Source organism: Anas platyrhynchos, chromosome 12 (genome assembly GCF_047663525.1).
Source record: "Anas platyrhynchos isolate ZD024472 breed Pekin duck chromosome 12, IASCAAS_PekinDuck_T2T, whole genome shotgun sequence".
In the NCBI taxonomy this organism is placed as follows: domain Eukaryota; kingdom Metazoa; phylum Chordata; class Aves; order Anseriformes; family Anatidae; genus Anas; species Anas platyrhynchos.
Genome location: NC_092598.1, coordinates 14528116 through 14549831, shown reverse-complemented (window position 1 = coordinate 14549831; position 21716 = coordinate 14528116). Strand labels below are relative to the sequence as shown.

The following is a 21716-nucleotide window of genomic DNA, read 5'->3' as shown; positions in this document are numbered from 1 at the left end:
GAGAAGTCCGGCTCAAAGATAAAGCTTTCACCATGCCCTGCAGTGCAGAAACCCCAAACAAAATTACAGCCTGGCCCAATTCAAACAAATGAAGAGCACAAACTCAATCTGTTGAGACAGTCAGAGTTCAAAGTAACAGCAAAAGGCATATGGGGGTAAGCGCTGCCAGAGATGCATCTGTTCTGTTGCACAACATGACAAATTACACTTTCTAAAGTAAAATGCAGATATGGAGGAGAAAAGGAGGTGGAACCAGCAGGCTGCTGGGAACCAGGAGCCTCGGAGCACCTCCTGCTTACTGAGAAAAGAGCCAGCCTTGTCTGCTTGTTGCCAGAGCTCCCCACCTGGCTCCTTACCTGTCAAACTGACTGGTCTGCTGGAAACTGCATCTTTCGCCCCCAGCCCTTGCACAGAGACACGGAACTGCTGGGGGAACAAAAGGGCCTCTGGAGGTGACCCGGCCCAGCCCCTGCTCCAGCAGGGCCACCTCTGCCTGGCTGCCCAGGACCATGTCCAGACGGCTTCTGAACACCTCCCAGGAGACAGCAAAACACCCACACTGTTCGAGATGAAAAACGTGTTCTGATCCTACCCTGATCCAACATCTGGATAGTCCATCAAGGTATCCAACTTTCTTCCAAACTGAGAAAATATAAAAGAACAGAGAAATAAAATAGCAAAGAAAGAACAATGACATTAAGGTGTTAGGTGTCTACACATATTTTGGCTCACAACGCTCCCCATGTTATATTATACTTGACATAGCAAAACTGAACCCAATTTATTTTGGTGATGCTCCCTAATTAAAAAAAATCATTAAAGAAACCACCTTGACAATCAAGTGTGTTCTAGCTGCAACCTCAACTGTAAGACAGGATGATCAGGTTAGCATCTCTTCTCTCCCAGAAATGCAGTACAAATGCAGGTCACTCAAACAAACTAAGGAATAAAACAGATACAGATGTGTCCCCATTTACTGGAGCTCAGTACAGCTCATGTCTTTGGTGGTGAAGCAAAGCATCAAATGAGAATGTTTATCGGGTCAGAAGTTTGCAGTTCTTTCAGAGGAAGCATCTCAGATAGGTAAAGACTTACCCAGATCTCTAGATAAATACCATACGGAAAGCGCCCAGAGACAGAAGGTCATTTTGTTTAAAGCTCAAAGGTATTTCTCTGCCTAAAGCCCCATTTTCCAAAAGCCACCAAAAGCCACAGTTCAGAATACCAGGTGTCATTAAAAAGTTTTTTTGCTCTGATTTTTCAGCACACACAGCCCAACAAACTGCAGAGCACGAAGAGGTGGAAGCACCAGGCTCTGGTTCTGGTAAGCAGGCCCAGCAGCAGCGTGACACAGCCCTTCCGACTTACAGGTGCCTCCTCCTGCCAAATGCAAAGGGATTTCTAATCAGCACTGACACAGGGAATATGGCAGGTGCCTGGCACCCAGCACAACAAAGCCGGTGTGTGTTCTGCTCTGAGAGCCTCCTTTGAGCCCGACGAAGCTCTTCTCACTTCCAGCACAGCGGCACGCCACCTTAGTGAGTGCTACTGCAGGCTGCTGCCTGCGAGGAAGGCAGCTCTGTGTACGTAGGCTTTTTTCCAACAATGGTGATTTCTGTTCCATTATTTTATTATTCAGGGCTGGGCGAGAGAGCATGGCCACGGTGCCATATTTTATTAGGAGCTTCTACTACCACTGGTGAGTGTTCATCATCATACTCACTACAACCTTCGTCTCTCAGCAATTGATAAATAGTCCAAAAGCCAGTGATTATTTTCTTATAAACTAGCCATTATTAGAGAGCATCTAACGACTAGTTTTAATCGAACACATTCAGCCCCTGGTTAACCTGCAGACCTTCTTGCACAAGCTCAGCCCTATTTACCACTCCTACCACAGGGTCCTGACCCCATGGTGTGCTCCCTCCTCTTTGACTGGATTAAACTGTTTAAGAAAACATGGACAACCCCAAAAGAGGAGGGAATACAAACCACCAACCTGAACAGCAGCTTTCCAGGAAATATAAATGCTCTTCCAGAGGGTATTAACGCTAAAATCAAGGTAACTTTAGTTGCGTAACTGTTTCAATGAATGTCTGGCAACTTAGCAATATGAATCTTGTTTGTATCTACAGAGTATAATAAAGTGGATTCAGTTCTTTTAATTGCAAACCATCCTCTATTTCTCCCAGATTTACTCCTCCCAGATCTAGTCAGCTCTCAGTCTGAAGCCACAAAACCATTTAGGTCGTGCCTCTTCCCCCTTACCTTTACTCTCTCTGTTTCCGCATCTTCCCTGCACAGAACATTAAACACTGGAAGTCACCCAGACATGTTTGCGTTTCAAATAACTACACTTGAGAACTGGAGGCAAAGAGTATCTAGTCTCAATAAAAGAATGGCACTGAGGTCAAATCTGTACTTCGTAACATCACGTGAAAAATGAAAAATCAGTGAATCAAAAAATGCAGCAAAGGCTACGCTTAATGTGAATGTTCAGAGTGCCCCAATACCCCTTCTTTGCGCCTTACTAAATAAGTTTCTGGAAGAAGTGAATGGGCTGGGGGTTTCTCAGACAGATGAAATCAGATGTGCTCCCTCCAGGAACAGGTCTCCCTCATCTGCTGGTTTAAGAATCATTATGCAGTCCTAAAACTCAACTGCATCCTTCACTTCCAAGATGATTTTTTCTCTTATTTTACATATTACAGGCAAATGCTCACCATTAATAACAAATGCGTGGGGATTTTTCCTAAGAAGCCCCAAATAAAGTCTTACACCAAGTATGTTATCAAGGTTGCAGGTCAGAGAAGGATGCATTCCCAACAGCTGATAATGCAGCAGATTTTAACAAATTCAGCAAATTTCAGGGGAGATTCAGAGAATGGCCACTTAATTCCTACAAGAGGAACCAATTAAAAGCGTGGTGCCAAAAGGAATTTTGAATGTATTGCTGTTGAATGAAACAATGTTTGAAGAAGGAAATGAATTTGTTTATGAGAGGCATTGTTGGCTTTGCTGAGTTTTACCACCGCAGTTTTCCTCCAACAGGAAATACATTATTAAACAAGAAGAAAGCCTCTATCAATCCCAGTAAGGCAGCCTGAAGTTAATGTCAGCAGTGACATGATAAGGCTCTTCTACCAGAGTTTTATTTGGCATTTTTATCTATAAACCCTCCAGAACTGCCAAGTTCCAATTTACATCCAAATTCCTTCAAAAAGGTTGGGATTTTGACTTGAGCCTATTACATACTCTTATCTGTGTGGGATTTTATTTAGAAATAAAAAAAAAGGCTTGAGTTCTTCAAGGCTTGGGCTGGCTTTACCTTAGCCATTTTACAGAGCCTGTCATAACAGAGCACTAAACCCCACCAAACCAGGAACAATAATTTATTCAGCAGAACGATCTGACCCTTTAATGTACATTTTTTGAAGCTGCTATCAGATATATCTGCCAAGAAACAGGCCCCAGAATCTAGGTCCAAGACTACAAACCTTACCAGAATCAGATAATTACATTGCATGATAATGAACTAGCACAGTTAAGGAAGCATCAGTGCTGCCTTCGTGGTTGCTAACAGTGAAAGCAATGAATCAGTGTGCCCTCAGAGCTGTTACTGTACCAGAGGACTGCAGTGCTGAGCTCCCAGCGCTGCTCTGCTGCTGTCCTCGAGCTCGTTCCAGGAAGGCGGCCGTGCCCGGCTCTGCCCCGATTTCTCCTTCTCCCCCCAGGGGATGCAGAGACCTGTGCCACAGCAGGGACCGGAACAAAGCTTTGCTGATACTGACTTGGAAGAGGGGAAAAAAGAACACGGGTAAGAGAAAATAGGGAAAAGCATAAGATAAATAACATGGGAGTGAGTCGTCGGCGTTTCTGATTGATTTTTCAAGACCACTGAAGTGCTACAGCTGCATTAAATCCTGCTCACACCTTACAGACACACAGACCTAGAGTTGCAGGAGCTGAAGGACCCTCAGATGGAGTTGGGGAAGACAACTGCAGCGATTCTGGGGCTGAAGAAAGCAGATGAATCAGCAACTGACCTGGACCTAGCGAAAGACCCAGTGAAGATGTTTTGCCTTCAGTAGCTTTCTCCCTGATGAGGCTACTACCATCCAGAATAACTTAATTCAGCTCATTCTTCTTATTTTCTCTCTTCCAGTCTTGTTAAGTCAGCATGTGCAGACCTAACTAAATGCACAATATTCCTCCAAAGCAGAATTTGCCTTCCTGATTTTATCTAGGATCACCTAGACTATTGCCCTAATCAAAAAATGATGCACGAAGCTTCAGAGAAGCCCATAATGAAAACAACCCATGCTCCAATCCTCAAACTCCCCCATGATTTCCTCTGTAGTTGTCAATTTGTTGAACTAGCTCTCATGCTAACCAGAGATCACAGTCCAACAGACGCTCCAGCCAGTTCTAGTATCCTGCACAGAGCAGCTCTCAGCAGCCAGCACATCCTTGCCCTGACCCAGCAGCACCTACCTCTTTTTCTCTCTCTCTCGTAACGAAAAAATAAGAAGAAAGGAAAGCAAATTTCCTAACTTCCTCTGAAAGTTTTGAGTCTCACTCAACTCACTTGCCTCCCTGGAAGGGCTCTGAACTCCTGGCCAGATCTTTGCTCCAGGCAAACCACGCGGCTGGGTGGCCCAGCAGGACTCTGAGCTGCTGGTAAAGAGGCACTGAATACATTCTGCACTCCCTGCACCGAAAATCTGTAAACTGCTAACGAGATGCAGACTTCACAGACGAGGCTGGCCCCTTGATTTCCTTCTGCAGCTTGTATGGAATCTCAGGCAGATCCTTCTCTAAACCTCAGAAATAATTTTATTTTATTTTTTTTTTTAAAAAAGGCAAATCCAGAAAACCCTAGGATCACCAGAATGTGTTAAGAACTAGAACTGCCTACGTTAATAATGTGCAGACCAATAATTAACAGCAGCCTGCCACTAAGAGCAAAAAATTGGGGGGGAAGTGAGCAATTGGAGTGAGCACAGAATAATGAATTGTTCTCTGTCGATAGCATGTTCTGCTCTGTTCAATGCATGCATCACTTTGCTTTTGCCTTGACATCCTTTCACACACACCCAGCTCACTCTCCCCACCCTCCATTTTTTGGCTTTTTAAAACTTCCACATGCTCTTCTGTGCAGGAAATGTCTGCACTGCTCAGATGCAGGAGAGCACCACCGAGTAGGGCACTGTGTAATTAGGGCCTGATCCCATTTGCTGCCTCACCTCTACCTCCCTCCCACAGCAGAGCTACAGAAAGTGAAGGATCTCAGAAAGCTGCAGGGATGTCTCCCTGAATGCCCAAAGAAAGAAGCTTAAGAAGTTTCTCTCTTTAAAAAATACTGAAAAACACACACACACACAAAAAGAAAAAACTCTCCCAAAAGATAGCAAAGCATTTATTCTTGTTCTCCTTCTGTTTTTGTGACTGTATGATGCACATTTTCAAGCCTACGGGCTAGGAATGTCTCTTTCCTGAACAGAAGCTGGGTTTCTCATCAAAATGAGTGCTTTATGAGAACACCCCAAATACCATGAGGTGCGGGCAATCCTAGCCTCGGAGGAGGAGCTGCAGCAGAGCAGCCCCGCTGCACCACCACCACCATCCCCATTCCTCCCTGCACACTGCATGACCAGTGTCACTTGTGTCACTTAACCAGGGGAGAACAGTGTCACTTGGGATCCCAAATGTGCCCAAATCCTAACACAACGGTGGCTGCAGTTCCCCAGAGGCAAGGCACAGCTGAAGGGTGGGCGGGCGCACAGCACCATGTTCTGCCTGCAGATCAGCCGTTCAGCGAGCAGCTCGGCCTTCCCAGGGCACAGGCACATTCCCTGTGCCTGAATTTGCAAAATCCAAATTGCAGACGTGGGGAAGGCAGGCAGGAAACCTTTCAGCTGAGATGACGTGGATTAATCCCAGCTAATAGTGATCTGTGAAGGGCTATCAAAGGCCACTGGTGGGAGAGAGAAAGAGGAGACTGGAAATGCAGGTGTTCAGTCAGGCAAGGGGCAGAGCTGCCCGCTCTTCTTAGCAGGGCGACTTCTCCTCGTGCCTCACGAAGTGAAAAGGGGCTCTGGTTATGGGGGACCCCAGCGTTACCCTACTTGCCACCATGAAGCCTCCTGGGAATGACAAAAATTTGGTACCTTAATGTGTAGAGGAAGAGTTACCCTGGTGTTGTGCCACCCAGGAGACGGATTTCAGGTAGAACAGAGCACAGTCTGCAGGCACCCTCAGTCTAAAGAGAGGGCAGTAATTACCATTCAGGGATCTGATTCTGCTCATGGACTTGCAGCTGACCTCACCCAGAGCACAGTCTGAGCCAATTCTCCTCTCCTTCAGCTTCCATCGTGATCCTCAGTCCCTGTCTCTAACCACACGTGGGCACAGGACCAAGTCCCCTGTGGACCTGTTATTACAGTGGGGCTCTCAGCTCTACCGTCAAACAAACCATGACTGTCTCCCAGAAACAGCACAGCAATTGTTAACAAACGTACAGAGCTGAGAATACTCAACCTCCCCATCGTATTTCCTCAGTGGGAGGTCCTTTTGGACCCTGACCACGAGGAATTATACCCTCTCTCGTTGTGACCTGGACACAAACAGAATGCAACGTGCAAAGTTTCAGAAAGCAAGAGAAATGTTTCTAACGTTGAAGATGCATCTGAATACCCCATCTCTCCTTCAGAGCATACCAGCTCACAAAGAATCTCTCATGCTTATTAATCTTCTGGTGTCACTGCTCTCTGAGTACATTAAACCTGAAGCTTTTGCTGGTCAAAGTATCATATTTTTCGTTTTAAAAAATTATGTTCATCCACTACTATGCTTATGTTTTAATGAGATGCAAGTAATACACTTTAAGAACCATTTGAAAACTAAATAATCACAGCAAGAAGGGGTGACTACATGCTTATCTGCTGGTTGCACCTCAGCTCATTCATTTGAAATGAACAAAGAAACCAGTTCTCCAAACCCACATCTACCTTCAAAATCTGTGTTCTCATTCCCCTTCCCTTTACCTCAAAGGTTCTTGCCTGCTCAGGGCAAAGAATGATCAGACAACGTGTGATGCTGGGTTTAGGAGATCTGTGGGAAGCAGTAGGTCCCAAAAGCTTGGTTCCCTGGAAAAGGCAGAGAGCCAGAAGTGGCAGGGGCTGTCAGCAGGGTGGGCAGCATGGGCACCTTCTGAGATCTAGCACCAGCTCTGCCACCCACTTGTTCCAGAGCAAAATCTTAGCTAAAACACTATCTTGATAGCAGTTCTTACACTTTGGTTGCTTGACTTTGCAACAGGGACAAGCTTTTAACCTTGCCACTTGTAGCTCTCAGACACATGCCCTACGTCAGCATATCTGCTGCATCACTAAGGAAACTTGTGTTGTCCTTACCTTCCAAGCAGGTGGCTTGAAATTCTCTAGAAAACCACTGAGCTCTGGTTGATTCTAGAGGTCTACAGGACTTCACAGGAGCAGCAGAACAGGCACACCAGCCAGGATCCCACTGCCCTTAAACGAGGTTTCTGAAACGCAGCTGCTGAGCAGGACGGGACGGGACGGGACGGGACGGGACGGGACGGGACGGGACGGGATGCCTGCACCCCGCCGCTGGCAGGGAGCGGCGCATCCAGCAGGAGGAGCATCAGGGCAACCAGAGCCAGACCTCTGCTCAGAAAACAGAAGCCCAAGTACGGTAATTAGGATCTCTCTGAGCACTTGATCAATAACCCCGATCTAGACGAATGCGACTCATCCTGGCTCCTGTTTTTGCCCATTTGCTGCCTGTCTCCTTTTCTCAGTTTCAGAGCCATGCAGCTGTAAGGTCCCTTTACTGTATGTACCCCCGAAGCAATAATGTAAGTGCTTTCTCCATGTCTTTTCATTTTTTCTTTGTAAAACAAGGTTAATGTTGATGACTCCATATGTGCTTAGTCTGAAAATGTAGAAAAGGGATCAGAAGTTGAAGTAACAGTGGAGAAAGCCTGTCTTCTGCTACCTTTCAGTATTGCCATCTACATTACCACATACACGCGAGTCTGTCTGACGTTGCTCTCACTGTGTAGTTTGCCTCTGGCTTTTCGAAGAACAGAAATAGCTACAAAAGTATGTTTTCCTTCTCTCTGCTCTGTAGCCTCCCACCCCTGTACAGCTCCACCTCTTGGTGCCCAGACACCGCACATCTCCAGGTGTCATTTGCTGTAGCCTGTGTTACCAGCCAACATTTGGGCTTTAATCCTCTCAGATACATTTTACTCTTAAAACATCTACTGCTCCGTGCAGGGGTGGTGTCACACTGCTGCCTCCCCTTTCAGTCCTCCAGCTGCAACACACTGACACACAGAGACATAAATGTGTGAGCGAGCACCCTGTGTTCCCCAGAGTTTTCAACATCTGATGATTTTAGATGCACAAAGTAACAGAGAAGGTTTTTTGTTTGTTTGTTTGTTTGTTTTGGTTTTGGTTTGGTTTGTGTGTTTTTTTGCTGTGTTTTTTTTTTTTTTTTTTTTGGTTGATTTCCCCTCCTCTCTCCCCCACTTAGAAAATATACCCCTTTTGCAGGGCTGGGCCATTTGGTGCCCTGTCCTCTGCTTTCTCCAGCATCCCACTGCTTTGGAAACTCACAGCCAGTGCAGGTACAGAGCCCAGGTGGGACTCACAGTCCCTACCACATTTAGGACCTAAAAGTTAACTTGTTTCACCTAGACTTGCTTTTTCCCAGGTCCACCTTCCTTCAATTCAGCTTCTTGCTTCTAACCTTTCAGCTTATCAGCATTGATTTATTTAATACAAAGTAGTGAGGTTACCTTAGATCAATTATACCTTTTTCTGTGCAATTTCCAATGCTTAATACATCTGTTACTGCTCAGCCGCAGGGACAACTTGTCCAGCTGGATCCTAAATTATTTCGATCCTTAATTCAATTGTATTTTTGCCACAGCCCAGCCAATGAGCATAATTCTTTTATGGCTAAGAAGCCTCTTTAGAAATAATCCAATAGCCCATATTAAAATATAGGTCATTGTGAAAACTGCCAAGTGCCTGACTTGTCATAACTTCGAAGAGAGGCTCCGAGTCTCCTTCGGCATTGTTGATTCTTTCGGTGCTCGGAGGCTTAATTTTAAAACAATCAGCTCAACAAAAACAATTTACTTATAACTGTCCAAACTAGTCAATGTTAGCTGGGGAGCTAATCTGCTACTTGGTGCTGCGCCTGGATAAATGCTACAACTGAGGGCAACCGGAGGTTTCCGAGTACTCAATCAGTTCACAGCTCAAAGGATTTACACGGACCTGTTGCTGTAGAACTGCAAAGGCTTTGAACAGTAAAAATAAGTAAAATCCACTCAAACCTACACAAGATGGCCACATGAAATCACCTGCAAAACCAATGTGTAAACTCACATAAGGCCAAATATATAAACATTGTTTATATATAAACATTCTTAAACATTGAGAAGAAATTGTTTTTGGCTCTTCAACTAATACCCACGATGAGATTTGGGTCCTTTTCAGCATGTATATTTATACAGATTGACTTTGCTTTCAAAAGAAATAAAGAACTGGTCTCATTCAGGGTTTAGGAGGAGACTACCTTCAATTATCTATTGTTTTTTTCTCCTGCCTCACAGACAGGCAACCACAACATATCAAGGAAAGCTTAAGGAAATCAGTGGCTTGTCTATGAGTACCCTTAGGAAAAAAATAAAAATAATTTAAAAAAAATGACAAAATGACAAGTGGAATTTGGATAAGTGAGGCTTTCATTTTCCAAAATCTCCTCTCCAAATCCGTGCACACATACCATTATCACCGGCCACAAAGGGAGTACTGGTTCTATACCAAAGAAAATAATTTTGTCCCAAATGTTAATATTAGGGCTAAGAGAAAGCTCCACCATTGAATAACTGAAATGTCCTCGCTGTTTGGTTGGGCTTTAGTGCAATCAGTGCAATCAGATGTAATGTATTTGGTAAAAGAATGACCTGTCTGTCCTATTGTGCCTTCAGATACAGCTGCACGGGGACTTAAAATGAGTGAGGTTATGTAAAGACTGGCTTAGAATGCCTCCAATAATCACTGCGGTACACAATAAACTTAAGATCAGACACCAACATTAAGGTGCCTATTTCTAATTAAGCAAGATATCAGTGCTCATTCTCAGCCTTTTTTGCAGCCCGCACGAATGGGCACATTTTACGATCTGTACAAGCAGAGATAGCAGCGAGAGACTGGCACCAGGAGAAGGGACAGGTTCTCCCAGCACGCAAGGACAGATTGCTTCTGGGTTTTTGTTTAGTCTTCTCCACAGGAGAAAAATAATATCCAGCACCTTGTCATTACCAGTACAGTAAAAAAACCTCTAGCCTTAGGGTCAGCTGAAATTCAAGGAGTTTTCATTAGCAGGATATATTTTGGGCCACCTTTCAGTATGGCTTTGGACATTGAGCGAGGTGTCTCATCCAGGCACTGCAAGAAACTGACCTTATGATGTATTTTTATGAAAGCCTTGATTTAGGGAGATGCAATAATCTCCCAAAAATTAGGAAGATGCACGTGGAGTTCCCGCTATTCCTACAATTAAGCGGTTAAAACCCTCTTCACATCCGCAGGCATATAAAACCAGAAGAGTTGGACAAGCAAAATGAGCTTCCCAAGGGAAGGCAGATTAATCTGGTATCTTTATCTGATAACTACCTTTATAAAGGCAGGGAAAAGGGGGTAGATATTAATCCCTCATCAACTCAGAAAAGCAGATGCTACGGTGACACTTGTAATTGTAAACCTCAGCAGAGGAGATGGGATAAATAAAAGAATTGTTAAGACAGGAAAGGAACTAACTAAAGAGGAAAAAATAGTGTTGTACTGTAAGTATAATTATTAGCTTGGAATGAGGTTACACAGCCCAAAATATTTGCATTTATAATATGCACACATAAAAGTTAGTGTTTGCCAATGAAATGTGGAGATGATGAAGTTGGCAGGCAATATTAAAACACAGAATGGGACTCACTCAGGAAAAAAGGATGTTCTTAAATCCCTGAGATACAGAAGCGGGATGGAAGTGAACAGGATAAAATGTTAAACTTGGACTGAAACTGGGAGCGCTTCCACTTTCACCCAGCTTTGCAAATTGCTCTGACACAACCATCTCCAGACAGAGTAAAGTAGAGGTTAAAGCAGCAGCAAGAGCTAGCCTAGAGATTCAAAACAGGTAGCGACAAAGAATATCCTTGAAGCTGAGACAACTAATTCTGGTTTGAAAAGCCCTAAAGCAGATTTATAATATGAAAAAGAAAGTAAGTGCTAGTAAATTGGAAAGAGAGCAAAGTCAGGTGAAGATGGTGTGCCCATACGGTGTTGACATTGGGAGGGCTAAACCCAAAACCCTTCAGCATCATCCTCTACACACACGCGTACTTTACGTGGAGGCTCTGACCACCTGATTTCAGTCCCCTGCCATGGGTTTTCTCCACAGAGTCCCCGCCTGGACCCAGCCAATACTTCTAAAATGAAAAAGATGCCACAGGGTACCTTGCTCAGGTCACCGTGGTGCCCCCTTGAAGAAGGCAACCTGATGCCAGGGGTAGCAGATCCCAGGTAAGCAGCTTGGGAGGCACATGGTTGTGCCAATCTCAAGCAGCTGGTCAGGAGGAAACAAATACTGCCATCATAAGAAATAGGGAGGAGAGGCCTTGTCTTCCCACAGAGCTTGGCTTTCTTGTATAAAAGGAATACCAATGCACCATGGAGAGCTTTGGTAGTACCTGGTTGCAGCATGCAGGCGGTTTGTAGCACGGCAGGCTGTCAGACTGCTGGCTTGGACCAACCATGAATGGGCCCTCTCATGGAGATGTGTTTCTTTGGCTCTAGGGAAGAGATACTGTGAGAACAGCCTCCTAAACACAACCCAAAGCTTTAAATACTAAGTAAATGCTACATTTGGAATAGCGACGTGATTTTAGAGATACCATAAAGCAAAACTGCCCGACTCACTCCTAACAACCCAAGAAGCCGGAGCTGACACATCTGCTGTCATCAGATGTCATCAGTCTGGTACAACACGGTGTCCCTTCCCTGCTAACCGAGAAAGATGGGCACCCCTGCCACCGCCATGTTCCTAGCACCAGGAAATTGCTTTAACATTGATTGGGTAAGAAGGCTGTCGTCTACTTTGCTCCCAGTTCCTACAGCAACTGGCTGGTGCCCGAGTTTCTTTTGTCACGGACTGACCAAAGCTAACTGCCTTCAGCTTCTGCAGTCCGTGTGAAAAACACGGAGTCTTTCACTGCTGGTCAGCCCCACGGCTAAACGAGCTTAGAGCTTCTGTGGATATACCAGGATGTGAAATCAAGGAGGTGGTTTATATATCCCCTGCCTCTTTTTCATCTTTTTATATGTGTTGGATTACAAGGAAGTGTTGTCCTGGGCCTTGGAGCCCAAAGCCCAGTTCTCACAGGCAACTTTACCATACAACCTCGTTTGTAAAACAACATCCTAAAGCAGCAGCATCCCTCTTTAGTTCCAACCATACTCCCTGCTCTGATAGTTAGCACTCTTCTCTTTTTCCAGCTAAATTTATCTTTTTTTTTGTTTGCACTTTGGTTGAATGCTGCTGTTCTGCTGTTCGTTTTCTGGTGACATTTGCCTCCCTTTATCACGCAGCCATATCCCTTCAGTCACTGTTTTGCTTGGCTCACGTGCCGAGCTCTCTCACCAGGAGCTCAGACCCCGCACTAAGCAAGATCCTTTCCAAAAGCACCAGGTCCTGCACCCTTGGACACGGTTCCCTAGGGCCCTCCTCCGCAGGTGCTTTGTAGGACGCCGGGCAGGCAGCGCCTGCAGTTCTGTCGGCCGGGTGGCAGAGGGCTGTGCTGTGCTGCTGAAGGCTGTGAACACGAGCCCTGCTGCCAGCGAGCACAGCCAGCCTTCGCACCAGCAGCTATTGCAGGGCTGAGCTGGTGGTCTTTGGGGTTTTCTCCTTCGTAGACACTAAGGTATGAGAGTGACAATCCCAGTGTGCTACTATAGCATAGAGGGGATTTTCCCATGCCTTGCAAAGAGAGTGATAGATGTGAATTTGAGTGGTTGGTGACTAACCCAGCAACACCGGACGAGTTTCTGAAGATACTGCCTGTCTCCCAGTCAACTGTGGGACAGCGCTGACGGCCTGCCATCTTGCCTGGCTCCATTGAGGTTTCGAAACACAATATTCCCTTCCCCGCCTGCCACTCTACCCGCTGTCAGGCTCCATTAGGCGTAACAAGATCCAGACAGATTCAAGATTAAGCAACTTTTTTATAAAATCCAATTGAGGACTTTCTTACCTTGAGGGTGCAGCAGATATTACATTAACCAGATTGTGCACACTTTCCATGCAAGAACTAAAGGCAAATATATATATATATATATGCACAGTGATTTAATTCTCTTCGGAAATAAGCTGGGGCTTTCTAGATTCCTCCCACCACCGACATGATCAAGCTCAGCTAATTGAGACCGTTGTGGGGAAAGGGTGTTCCTTAGCAAGGCCTTATTTTCCAGAAGCAATCTGTGAGCACTGCTGTCTAGCATAGGAAGTCCGTGCAGATTAAGACAGTGATAGTCACGTGGAGAGAGGGGAACCAGGTTTAAAAAGCTCCTTAGTGCATAGGCTACAGCTTCAGCTCCCAGCGAGGCTGCAGTCCCGGAGCGGTGGAAGAAGGAATCCCCCTCCAGTCACCTGCCCCTGCCCGTAGGTGCCAGGGAATGGGACAGAAACACCCCCAGTGCTACCTGGTGAGTCCCCCGGGAAGATGGCTTTGGGGCTCGGGGCAGGGAGAGGGGCTCTCCCGGGGCCAGGCACAGTGCCCATCTTTGGTTTGCCGTGTGAGCTCACTGAAAGGCAGGGGAGTGTGGGCACGCTCGAGGACACCATATGCACCTGGAAATGGGGTGTTTGTGTATGCATTTAGGGGAGGTGACTGAGGAGTGCTGCAAGGAGCAGGCAGCAGTGCATGGGGGTAGAAACATGGGCACAGGCAAACCTCGGGTGTTCACAGAGCGCCGTGCAATGACCGTGCGCAGAAGTATTTGCAGCATGCACGGCCTGAAGTGTCAAAGGGATACAGAAAATGGCTTTCCGTGGTGTATTTGGAGAAGCATGAAACCGTGGAATGACGGAAAGAGAGCAGAAGCCACGTGTTCTGAGCATGCAATTGCTCTGAAACAGTCTAGACGCTGCTCAGATGGTTTTTCCAGACAAGGGCTTTGGGAACCAAGTTGCAGCTGAGGAGCATGAGAAACCCAGTAACGCCAAGAGCTTGTTGTGAAGGCAGAAAATCCCCAAATTATCAATAGCTGTCTCAGTAGCACCTTCACAGTCTGTGCTCTGGAGAGGAGGGGTAGGTGCTGATTTAGGAGCTTAACTCTCAGCTGAGACTCTTCTTCACACTGCAGGGGAACAGGGGATTCCTTGCAAACTCTGACTAGCACCTTTGCACCCATTACGGTTATAATAGCAGAGTTTCAGTCCCAGCACAGCGAGATCATCAGGCTGTTAAGGGACTTTTCTGCAAGCTGACCTGTTCTCCCTGATGCTGGGCAGAAGAGAAGCTATTTGGCACCGCTGGTGGGGAGCTGCCTGGTTCTGCCTTCTGTGCTCAAACTGCATTGCTTAGCGAGCAGCCAAGGGACAGTTTCTGCTCACAGCTGTAACAGGAGGGGCCCCGAAAGCCTCCTTCTGCAGCTGTATTTAGCCAGCTTTTGGCACCAGGCACTGTTGATCTGCTAGCTAATTATTTGCTCATTTTACACCTAAAAGAGCCGGGTCCCATTTGGAACAGCAGTAAATACTTAACGCCCTGCAGATACCACAACCTGACAGCTGAACGCTACCAGCCCGCTGCTTTCCAGGAAAGAAAGAAAAGAAAAAGAAAGAAAGAAAAAGCGCCGGGCATCCACCGGCTCTGGCGCGGGACGCCCAGCAGCGTCCAGCCCCTCCAGCCCCTCCGGGTTGCGACCCCCGAAGCCAAATTTTAGCGTTTAACCCGAGGCAGGCAGGGGAGCGCAGGCTCCCTCCCGGAGCGGAGCAGGAAGGGGAGGATGAGGCAGAGCCGGGCGGCACCTGCCGGGGCTGAGCCTTGCACAGCACGGGCAGGCAGCGCTCCGAGCGCCCCGAGGGCTCCGGCAGGATGAGTGCCGGCGGCGGCAGGGACGGGGACGGGGACAGGGACGGGGACAGCAGCAGGACGCAGCCAGAGGCAGGACAGGAGCGCAGTGAGCCCGGGCAGAGCCGCCCCAGGTGCGCCGCTCCCCGCGGCGGAAGGGCGCGGGCACCGCCGCTCCCCGGGGGCTCCCCGGTTCCCCCCCTTCTCCCCCGCCCCGGTCCCCCCCTTCTCCCCCGCCCCATTTGCACGGCCCCTTATTATTCCGGCTCTGCCGCCGGCCGGGCCTCGCTCCTGCCTCTCTGCAAGCGCGGAGCCGCCTCCAGCGGGCTGAGCTCTCCCCCCCCTCCTTCCTTTTTTTTTTTTTTTTTTTTTCCCCCCCCGATCCTCCTCTCCGTGCCCGTTCCAGGCGAGGATGAACAAACAGAGCCAGCCCGAGCGCAAAGTGTCGGTGGTGGCCCCCTTGGCGGAGCGGCCGGGGCCGCGGAAGGACGTGGAGCTGCTGCTGGTGAAGGAGCACAACGGGGTGCAGTACACGGCCAGCACCATCCTGCCCGCCGCCCCCCGCTACGGCGGCCCCGAGCGGGAGACGTGGGGCAAGAAGATCGATTTCCTCCTCTCCGTCATCGGCTTCGCCGTGGACCTGGCCAACGTCTGGAGGTTCCCCTACCTCTGCTACAAAAATGGAGGGGGTAAGCCGCCCGCCGCGCCCCGACCCCAAAAGCCGCAGCCCCCCTGCCCCAGCCCAGCGCCGGGCGGGTCGGGGGCTTCGCCTTCCCCTCCCTGTCCGCTCCACGGGGCTTTTCGGTGGCAAAGTGCGGTGTAGGAAAGAAAAAAAAAAAAAAAGAAAAAGACAAAAAAAAAAAACTTGAGCGGTGTAAAACAGCATCTAGAAAAGTTAGCGCCGGGCTAGGGAAAGGTGGCTCTGCGGTGACTGCAATGGGGGATTGGGATGTGCGCACTTCGGGGGCTCTTTCCCCTCCTTTGGGTAGGCAGGGGACTTGTTGCCGACAAAGCCTCACCCCCTGCACGCCTGGGCACCGCCGGCCACAAAAAGCTGGCCCGGGGTACCCAGAATTAGCCCAGCTCCGGGCCCTGCGCTCCTGCAGCCCCTCAGCCCCTGCAGGCAGGGCCCCGGGAAAGGGCAGGTGCCAGGAGCAGGGGTGGGCAGGAGCCCCCCAGAGCTCCCCAAAATGGAGAGCCCCCGGTGAGCCCTGCGTGGTGCGGATGGAAGCTGCCGGGTGGCGAGCGGGTGCTGTAGGGTGGCCGGGTAGGGCTTGAGAGCGTGGTTGCCTGGTGATAAAGGCTGAGGGTTCACGCTTGTGGCATGGGAGACTTGCTGCCCGGGGAGAGAGGAGGGTGGGATGGGAAAATCCCTGGCAAGCGGGGTTACGCCGGTCCTCAACTTAACGGGGTGCGAGACGGGGCTGGTACTGCAGCAATCGGTCTGAGCTGGGACCTCCAAACTTCTGAGGAGGGGCAGAAAATCTCTGCTCACCACCCAGACAGGCTGCAGGCGGTCAGTACCGACACACAAACCCTCTCCTTAGTTCATTATGTCCAAAAATAATTCCGGCAGCTCACGGTGCAGCAGCACAACGCAGCAAGAAGCCGGCAGGCTTCCCTGTCAAGCGCAGGTGGAGCAGGAGCATCCCTCACACAGCTCCGTGCACACGCACCCCTCTTGCAAAGTTTAGGGACACGGATATGGTGCCTACATAGAGGTGACGCTCACAGTGCTCAGACTGCTTTCTATCATTCTGGGTCACTTTTAATCACAGTCCTAGCCTGCTTCCTTTGTAATCTGCTGCTAGCTCAGGCACAGGAGGTGACGGTCTGCATTTTGTCCATGCATTATGTCAGTTCAGCTACAGAAACTGGGATATCCACTTGCCTCTTTAATCTCAACACTTCCGAAGGGAGGTGGATAGCAAGCCACCTACTTCACACCTGCAAGAGGCATCTTTCACCTTTGCACCCATTCTTCCATACTGTCAAAGGGGAATCAGGACCTTTACTAGCAAAGGTAGAGGGGCCCTGTGCTATCAAAGTCTACACAATGACTGCAAACTGGTTATTGGTGCAGATTATAAACGCTTTCATTAAATCTGCTCTTCAACAGAGAACAAACAGCAGCAGGAAGCATCACAATCAGTACCTAGGATGTCATTCTTGAGCACACAGATAACGTAACAACACCCTTTGCTAGCACTTAAGAAGACTTTTTTCAGTATAAAATGAAAGGTGGGATAACCCTGATGGTCACAAGTCAGCAGCAACAAATGAGGTCAGGAAGACAGAATGAAGACACATCAGCTATGGCTATTTAAGGACAAACTAACTTTTACAGTTAGCTTGTGTTTGGCTTATTGAAGTTTAATCATATTGAGATTGTTTTTTCCTTTTCCTATCTGTTTGACAGACCATGGCCACCACCACCTCAGTATTTAATTAGGACAATTTCCAGGCCAGACCCTGAGCTGAGAAGTAGGGAATGCAGATACAGGCAGGGTCACTGACTCTCTTCTCTCTTTACAACACTTGTCTCTATGCTACCTTAAACATCTCCCATCCACTGCCTCCGTGCTGTAGGTATATATCAATTTCATTTAGCAGAAACTCCTGTAGGAGATTCAGCCTTTAAAAGTGTTTTACTACATGCCATAAAAACAAAGGCACTAACAGACATGGAGAAAATTCAATTATATCGTCTTAGTACTTTTGTTAGTAAACTTTGCCAGCTCAAGCTAGTCGAGGATGGGGTACGAACTTGTATGTCTTCGACAGATTGACACAAAAAAGGCAGTGAAAAGGAAGCATCTTGTGATGCCACAAGTTCTAAACCACAAAGATATTTTAACACTTTTGTTTTCAGCATAGCTGGTGCTATCTAGTAAAAAAAAAAAAAAAAAAAAAAAAAGTGTTATCCTTCCAAAATCTACACCCACCAAGGTTCTACAACTGCTTTTACATGTTAAATACGAGTGTTTAAGGACACTGAAGTGGTAGAAAAGGGCATCTCCCTCTACATCTGAAAAAAGTGACATGTGGACTGCTATGTTGCTAAGACCGGCTATGATTAATTAAGGATGCCAGCAGACACACACACGAAGGGCCTTTCCATGCTTGTAAAAATAGGTGGTTCTCAATCAAGCGTGAGAACTTGCAGGACCTCAGAAGGAAGGTATAAATACACACTGCTTTCCCTCAAAGTTGAATTTTACAAGGAGATAGACGCATATACACACCCACGTCTTACTAGCCAAATCCTTGAGTTTCTTTCTTTGGTAAACTCCAGGGAAGTTTCCTGATTAAAAACTAGAGACAGAGGCTTTTGTCTTAGATCCTGAAGTCCCACACAAACAAAACTCCCATTAGTTCACTGAGTTTTACTGACACAAGGCATACACTGCCCAGTGGTACCTTTATAGACATTTTTATGGTATATAACTTCACAGACAACATTCATAATGGTTAAAAATATATAAATATGTATTTGTATTTTAACAAAAACAACTGTTTGTGGCTCCCAGTAACAAAAAGCTAGAGAGTAGGAAGCATCCAGCAGCAGTAACCACTGAATGAATAGCCAGAAACATCTGTGTTTTGGGAGTTGCCTGCTGGGACACCCCAATGGGACTTGTGCACAAAGATAGATGGCAGAATGTAACCCTTCTGTGAATGACTGGGATTTTTGGAAACAGTCTTCAGCTATTAAGAAAAATAATCCCAAATCTTAAGTAAGATTTAAGAAGCTAGAGTGTTTATCCTTTGTATCAGCTACCTCCTTCCATAGGAGTTGCCTGCCTTACCAGGGCAGGCACAGACCCAGTGGCTGTACTGTAACATGAAACCACAGGAAACTTCCAGGACAGTTTTGTATGAACCAACTGGACGAGACCTTGCCCTCACGGACTACTTGGAAGCAGGATATGCCCACTGTGTATCCTGAGCGACCTTATAAAATGACAGGGAGGCTCTGTACAGGAGGTGAATTTCTGCAAGCTCTCATTAAACAGATAAGGGGATACTCCAGAAAGGGGGGAGAGTCTCAAACATTGCCTTGTCAGTTTGGCAGATGACCAAACACCACATCTGACACATATTCCGGCACCCCTCACAAGACAAAGGAAAAGCACCATTTGCGGCAGATCAAGGACTTGTTGTGCAGTCCAGTCCTGAGAGTTCAGAGCAGCAGGGCATGTCACTGGAGAAATCAGCAGCCACGGCTGTTTCTGCTGCCTGTTCTCACAAGTGCTCTTCTTCCCTCGTTATAGCTCATTTCTGGCAACAGCCCCTTTGCGGTTTGTAGTGTTTTTGTTGGTTTTAGTAACAATGACAAAAAAAAGATTCCCTAGCTCTATGAATCTGTTTGTAAGTGGACAACATAAATGCACTCAAGACAACTCCTTTATAGCATGTCCAACCTCATGAGTGTTCCCCCGATCAGTACGAGGCGATGCTGAAGCACAGAAGAGGAGCATTAAAATTAGACTCGCGGCCGTTTAGGGAAAGATTTATCTCGGTAATTTGGATTACATCTAAAACGGTACTGATGCCAAGTGAAGTTGAGTAATGCCTGGTATGATTAACTGATGTGCTCCCTGTGGGGGAGGATGATGCTCAGCCTTAGGTAACCACGCTATTGTCGATTCTGTACCAGATACTCTTAGCATCAACATTCTTCATTTTCCTTCATGGTCATAACAAAAAATAATATTTCCCACTGAAATTTATGGAAAAAGAATTTACCAACATAAAGTAGTCCTTTTTGTGAGCCAAAGTATTTGCAGTCATGTTCAGACTACTCATTAGGAAGCATGTAATTGTCGGATTAGTCACCAGAGACTTATTGTATCATAAGAATCAGATTAAGCTTTTCATGAATTTACAAACAGCTGCAGATAAATATTTTAACAGTTCTCTAGCTGTCATAATATACACTTTTAATCTCCTCTGAGATGTTATTTTCTTAAACATTTTTAGACCACATTATTTCTAGGAGAAATCGTTTGCTTCAAAGAACAGCTCACCAGCAATCAATGTGATTCAGAAGAGAGGTATCTTACAACTTATCCTAATGCTCTGTTGCTTATCCATACTTCCACAAGCTCTAGTGCGGGACTTAGCAATCCACAAGCACAGGTAGCACAGACAGCATACAACCAAATCCAAATATCCCCTACTGTACAGATTTTATATGTATATATAAATAAGTATGGCTGGTGCACCATTTGACCAAAAGCAAGATCTGATGCTGACCTGCAGCACCTTGCTTTTCTACCAGGCTCTGCTCCCTGCCTTACACCAAGTGTCTGCCAGTAAATTTAATCACTAATTTGAGAAAGAATACAATCTGGCACTTTACCTTTCAAAGGTGGCTGACCTTTGCCTTGTAATACCACTGTTTACATTCCAAAATAGCATTGATGATGGTAATAAGTGAACTTTGAAGCAATCTCACAGCAAGGACCATGCCAAGAGTATGAGTCATTAATCAATCAAAGCATGGATGCAAATTGAACAGTTCTGGTTTCCTAATTCGGGTTTTCAATTCCCATTATCGCATCGAACCAGGGACCTCAGACAGGTCTTGAACTATTACACTGACCTCCATACCATGGCTAAGAGCTTTGTGCTGCAGGGCTTCGTGTGACATTTGGGACAAGCTCTGCTGTGCTATGTGACAGTCCCTTCCTCCCACATTCAGTGGCCAGCTCACAGTTGCTCTCTCCTTTTCGCACATGACTTCATCACTCCTCTTTCTTCCCCATGACAATCATTTCTCAGCTGGTACATACAGAGCATGGCTTCAATGAGGCTCACCAGCGCCATAGCTCACATGCCAGCAGCTTCTCTGAAATTCCCTCTTCTCCCCCACTTGTCCATCAGGCTTGCTGGCTCTACAAAATAATTCTTCAAAACTGTAATTTCCCCAGGGCTACAAGCTACTGTGTTTTACACCTACTGCATATGAAGCATCATGAACACTTGACAAGGAAAAACTGAGTGTTTCTTACCCACATCTTTTATCAATTCTAAAATTGTGGTTTCTGGGTCTGGGGTAAGATACCATGAACCAGCGTACAATTGGTGCACTGTATGCACCCCCAGCTAAATACCTGGCTTAACAGAAGTTCTCTGTCCCTGAGCAATTCTAACAACCCTTAGCTTGACAATTTTACAAAGGTTCTAGAGCAGGTTGCTGGCATTTAGCTTGAGGTCAGACCACATGAGGACCATCCTGTGGTTAGTGCAGGGCAAGCGTTCAGAACTGACCTAAGAGATGCTCTGATCAAACTGGTGTTCCAGCTTCGCTCCTCCTTCTGACCAAGCCAATACAAGAAGCTGGTGTGACCCAAATGAGCTGGTTTTCTGACACAAGCAAAGCCTTTTTCTCACCACGTGGAATGAGCACACTTTGATTACCACTCAGAACTATTTTACTCTGAACTAAGAGAAAGAAAAGGCATCAAGTAGCAAACTGCTATCTTAGTCCAGTTGTTTGGGAATCTAAAATCTACTTAGGGTTTTTTCTTCCCCTCCATTT

General features: G+C 46.8%; 2 protein-coding genes across 9 annotated transcripts in view; one reads left to right on the top strand and one right to left on the bottom strand.

The window, feature by feature from the left end:
• Positions 1-21716, bottom strand: part of LOC101791976 (uncharacterized) — a 716414-nt gene that overhangs the window by 589488 nt on the left and 105210 nt on the right. The window lies entirely within an intron of this gene.
• The window catches only part of SLC6A2 (solute carrier family 6 member 2), a 72309-nt gene continuing 65480 nt past the window's right edge, over positions 14888-21716 (top strand). Inside the window, exons 1-2 of one of the 2 annotated variants that reach the window (XM_027467060.3) lie at positions 14888-15303; positions 15576-15858. In XM_027467060.3, the coding sequence (XP_027322861.1) occupies positions 15582-15858 (277 nt within the window). In that variant the 5' untranslated portion in view covers positions 14888-15303; positions 15576-15581. Of the gene's footprint in view, positions 15304-15511; positions 15859-21716 lie in introns of those variants that run through there. The other variant, XM_027467061.3, reaches the window with a different exon arrangement.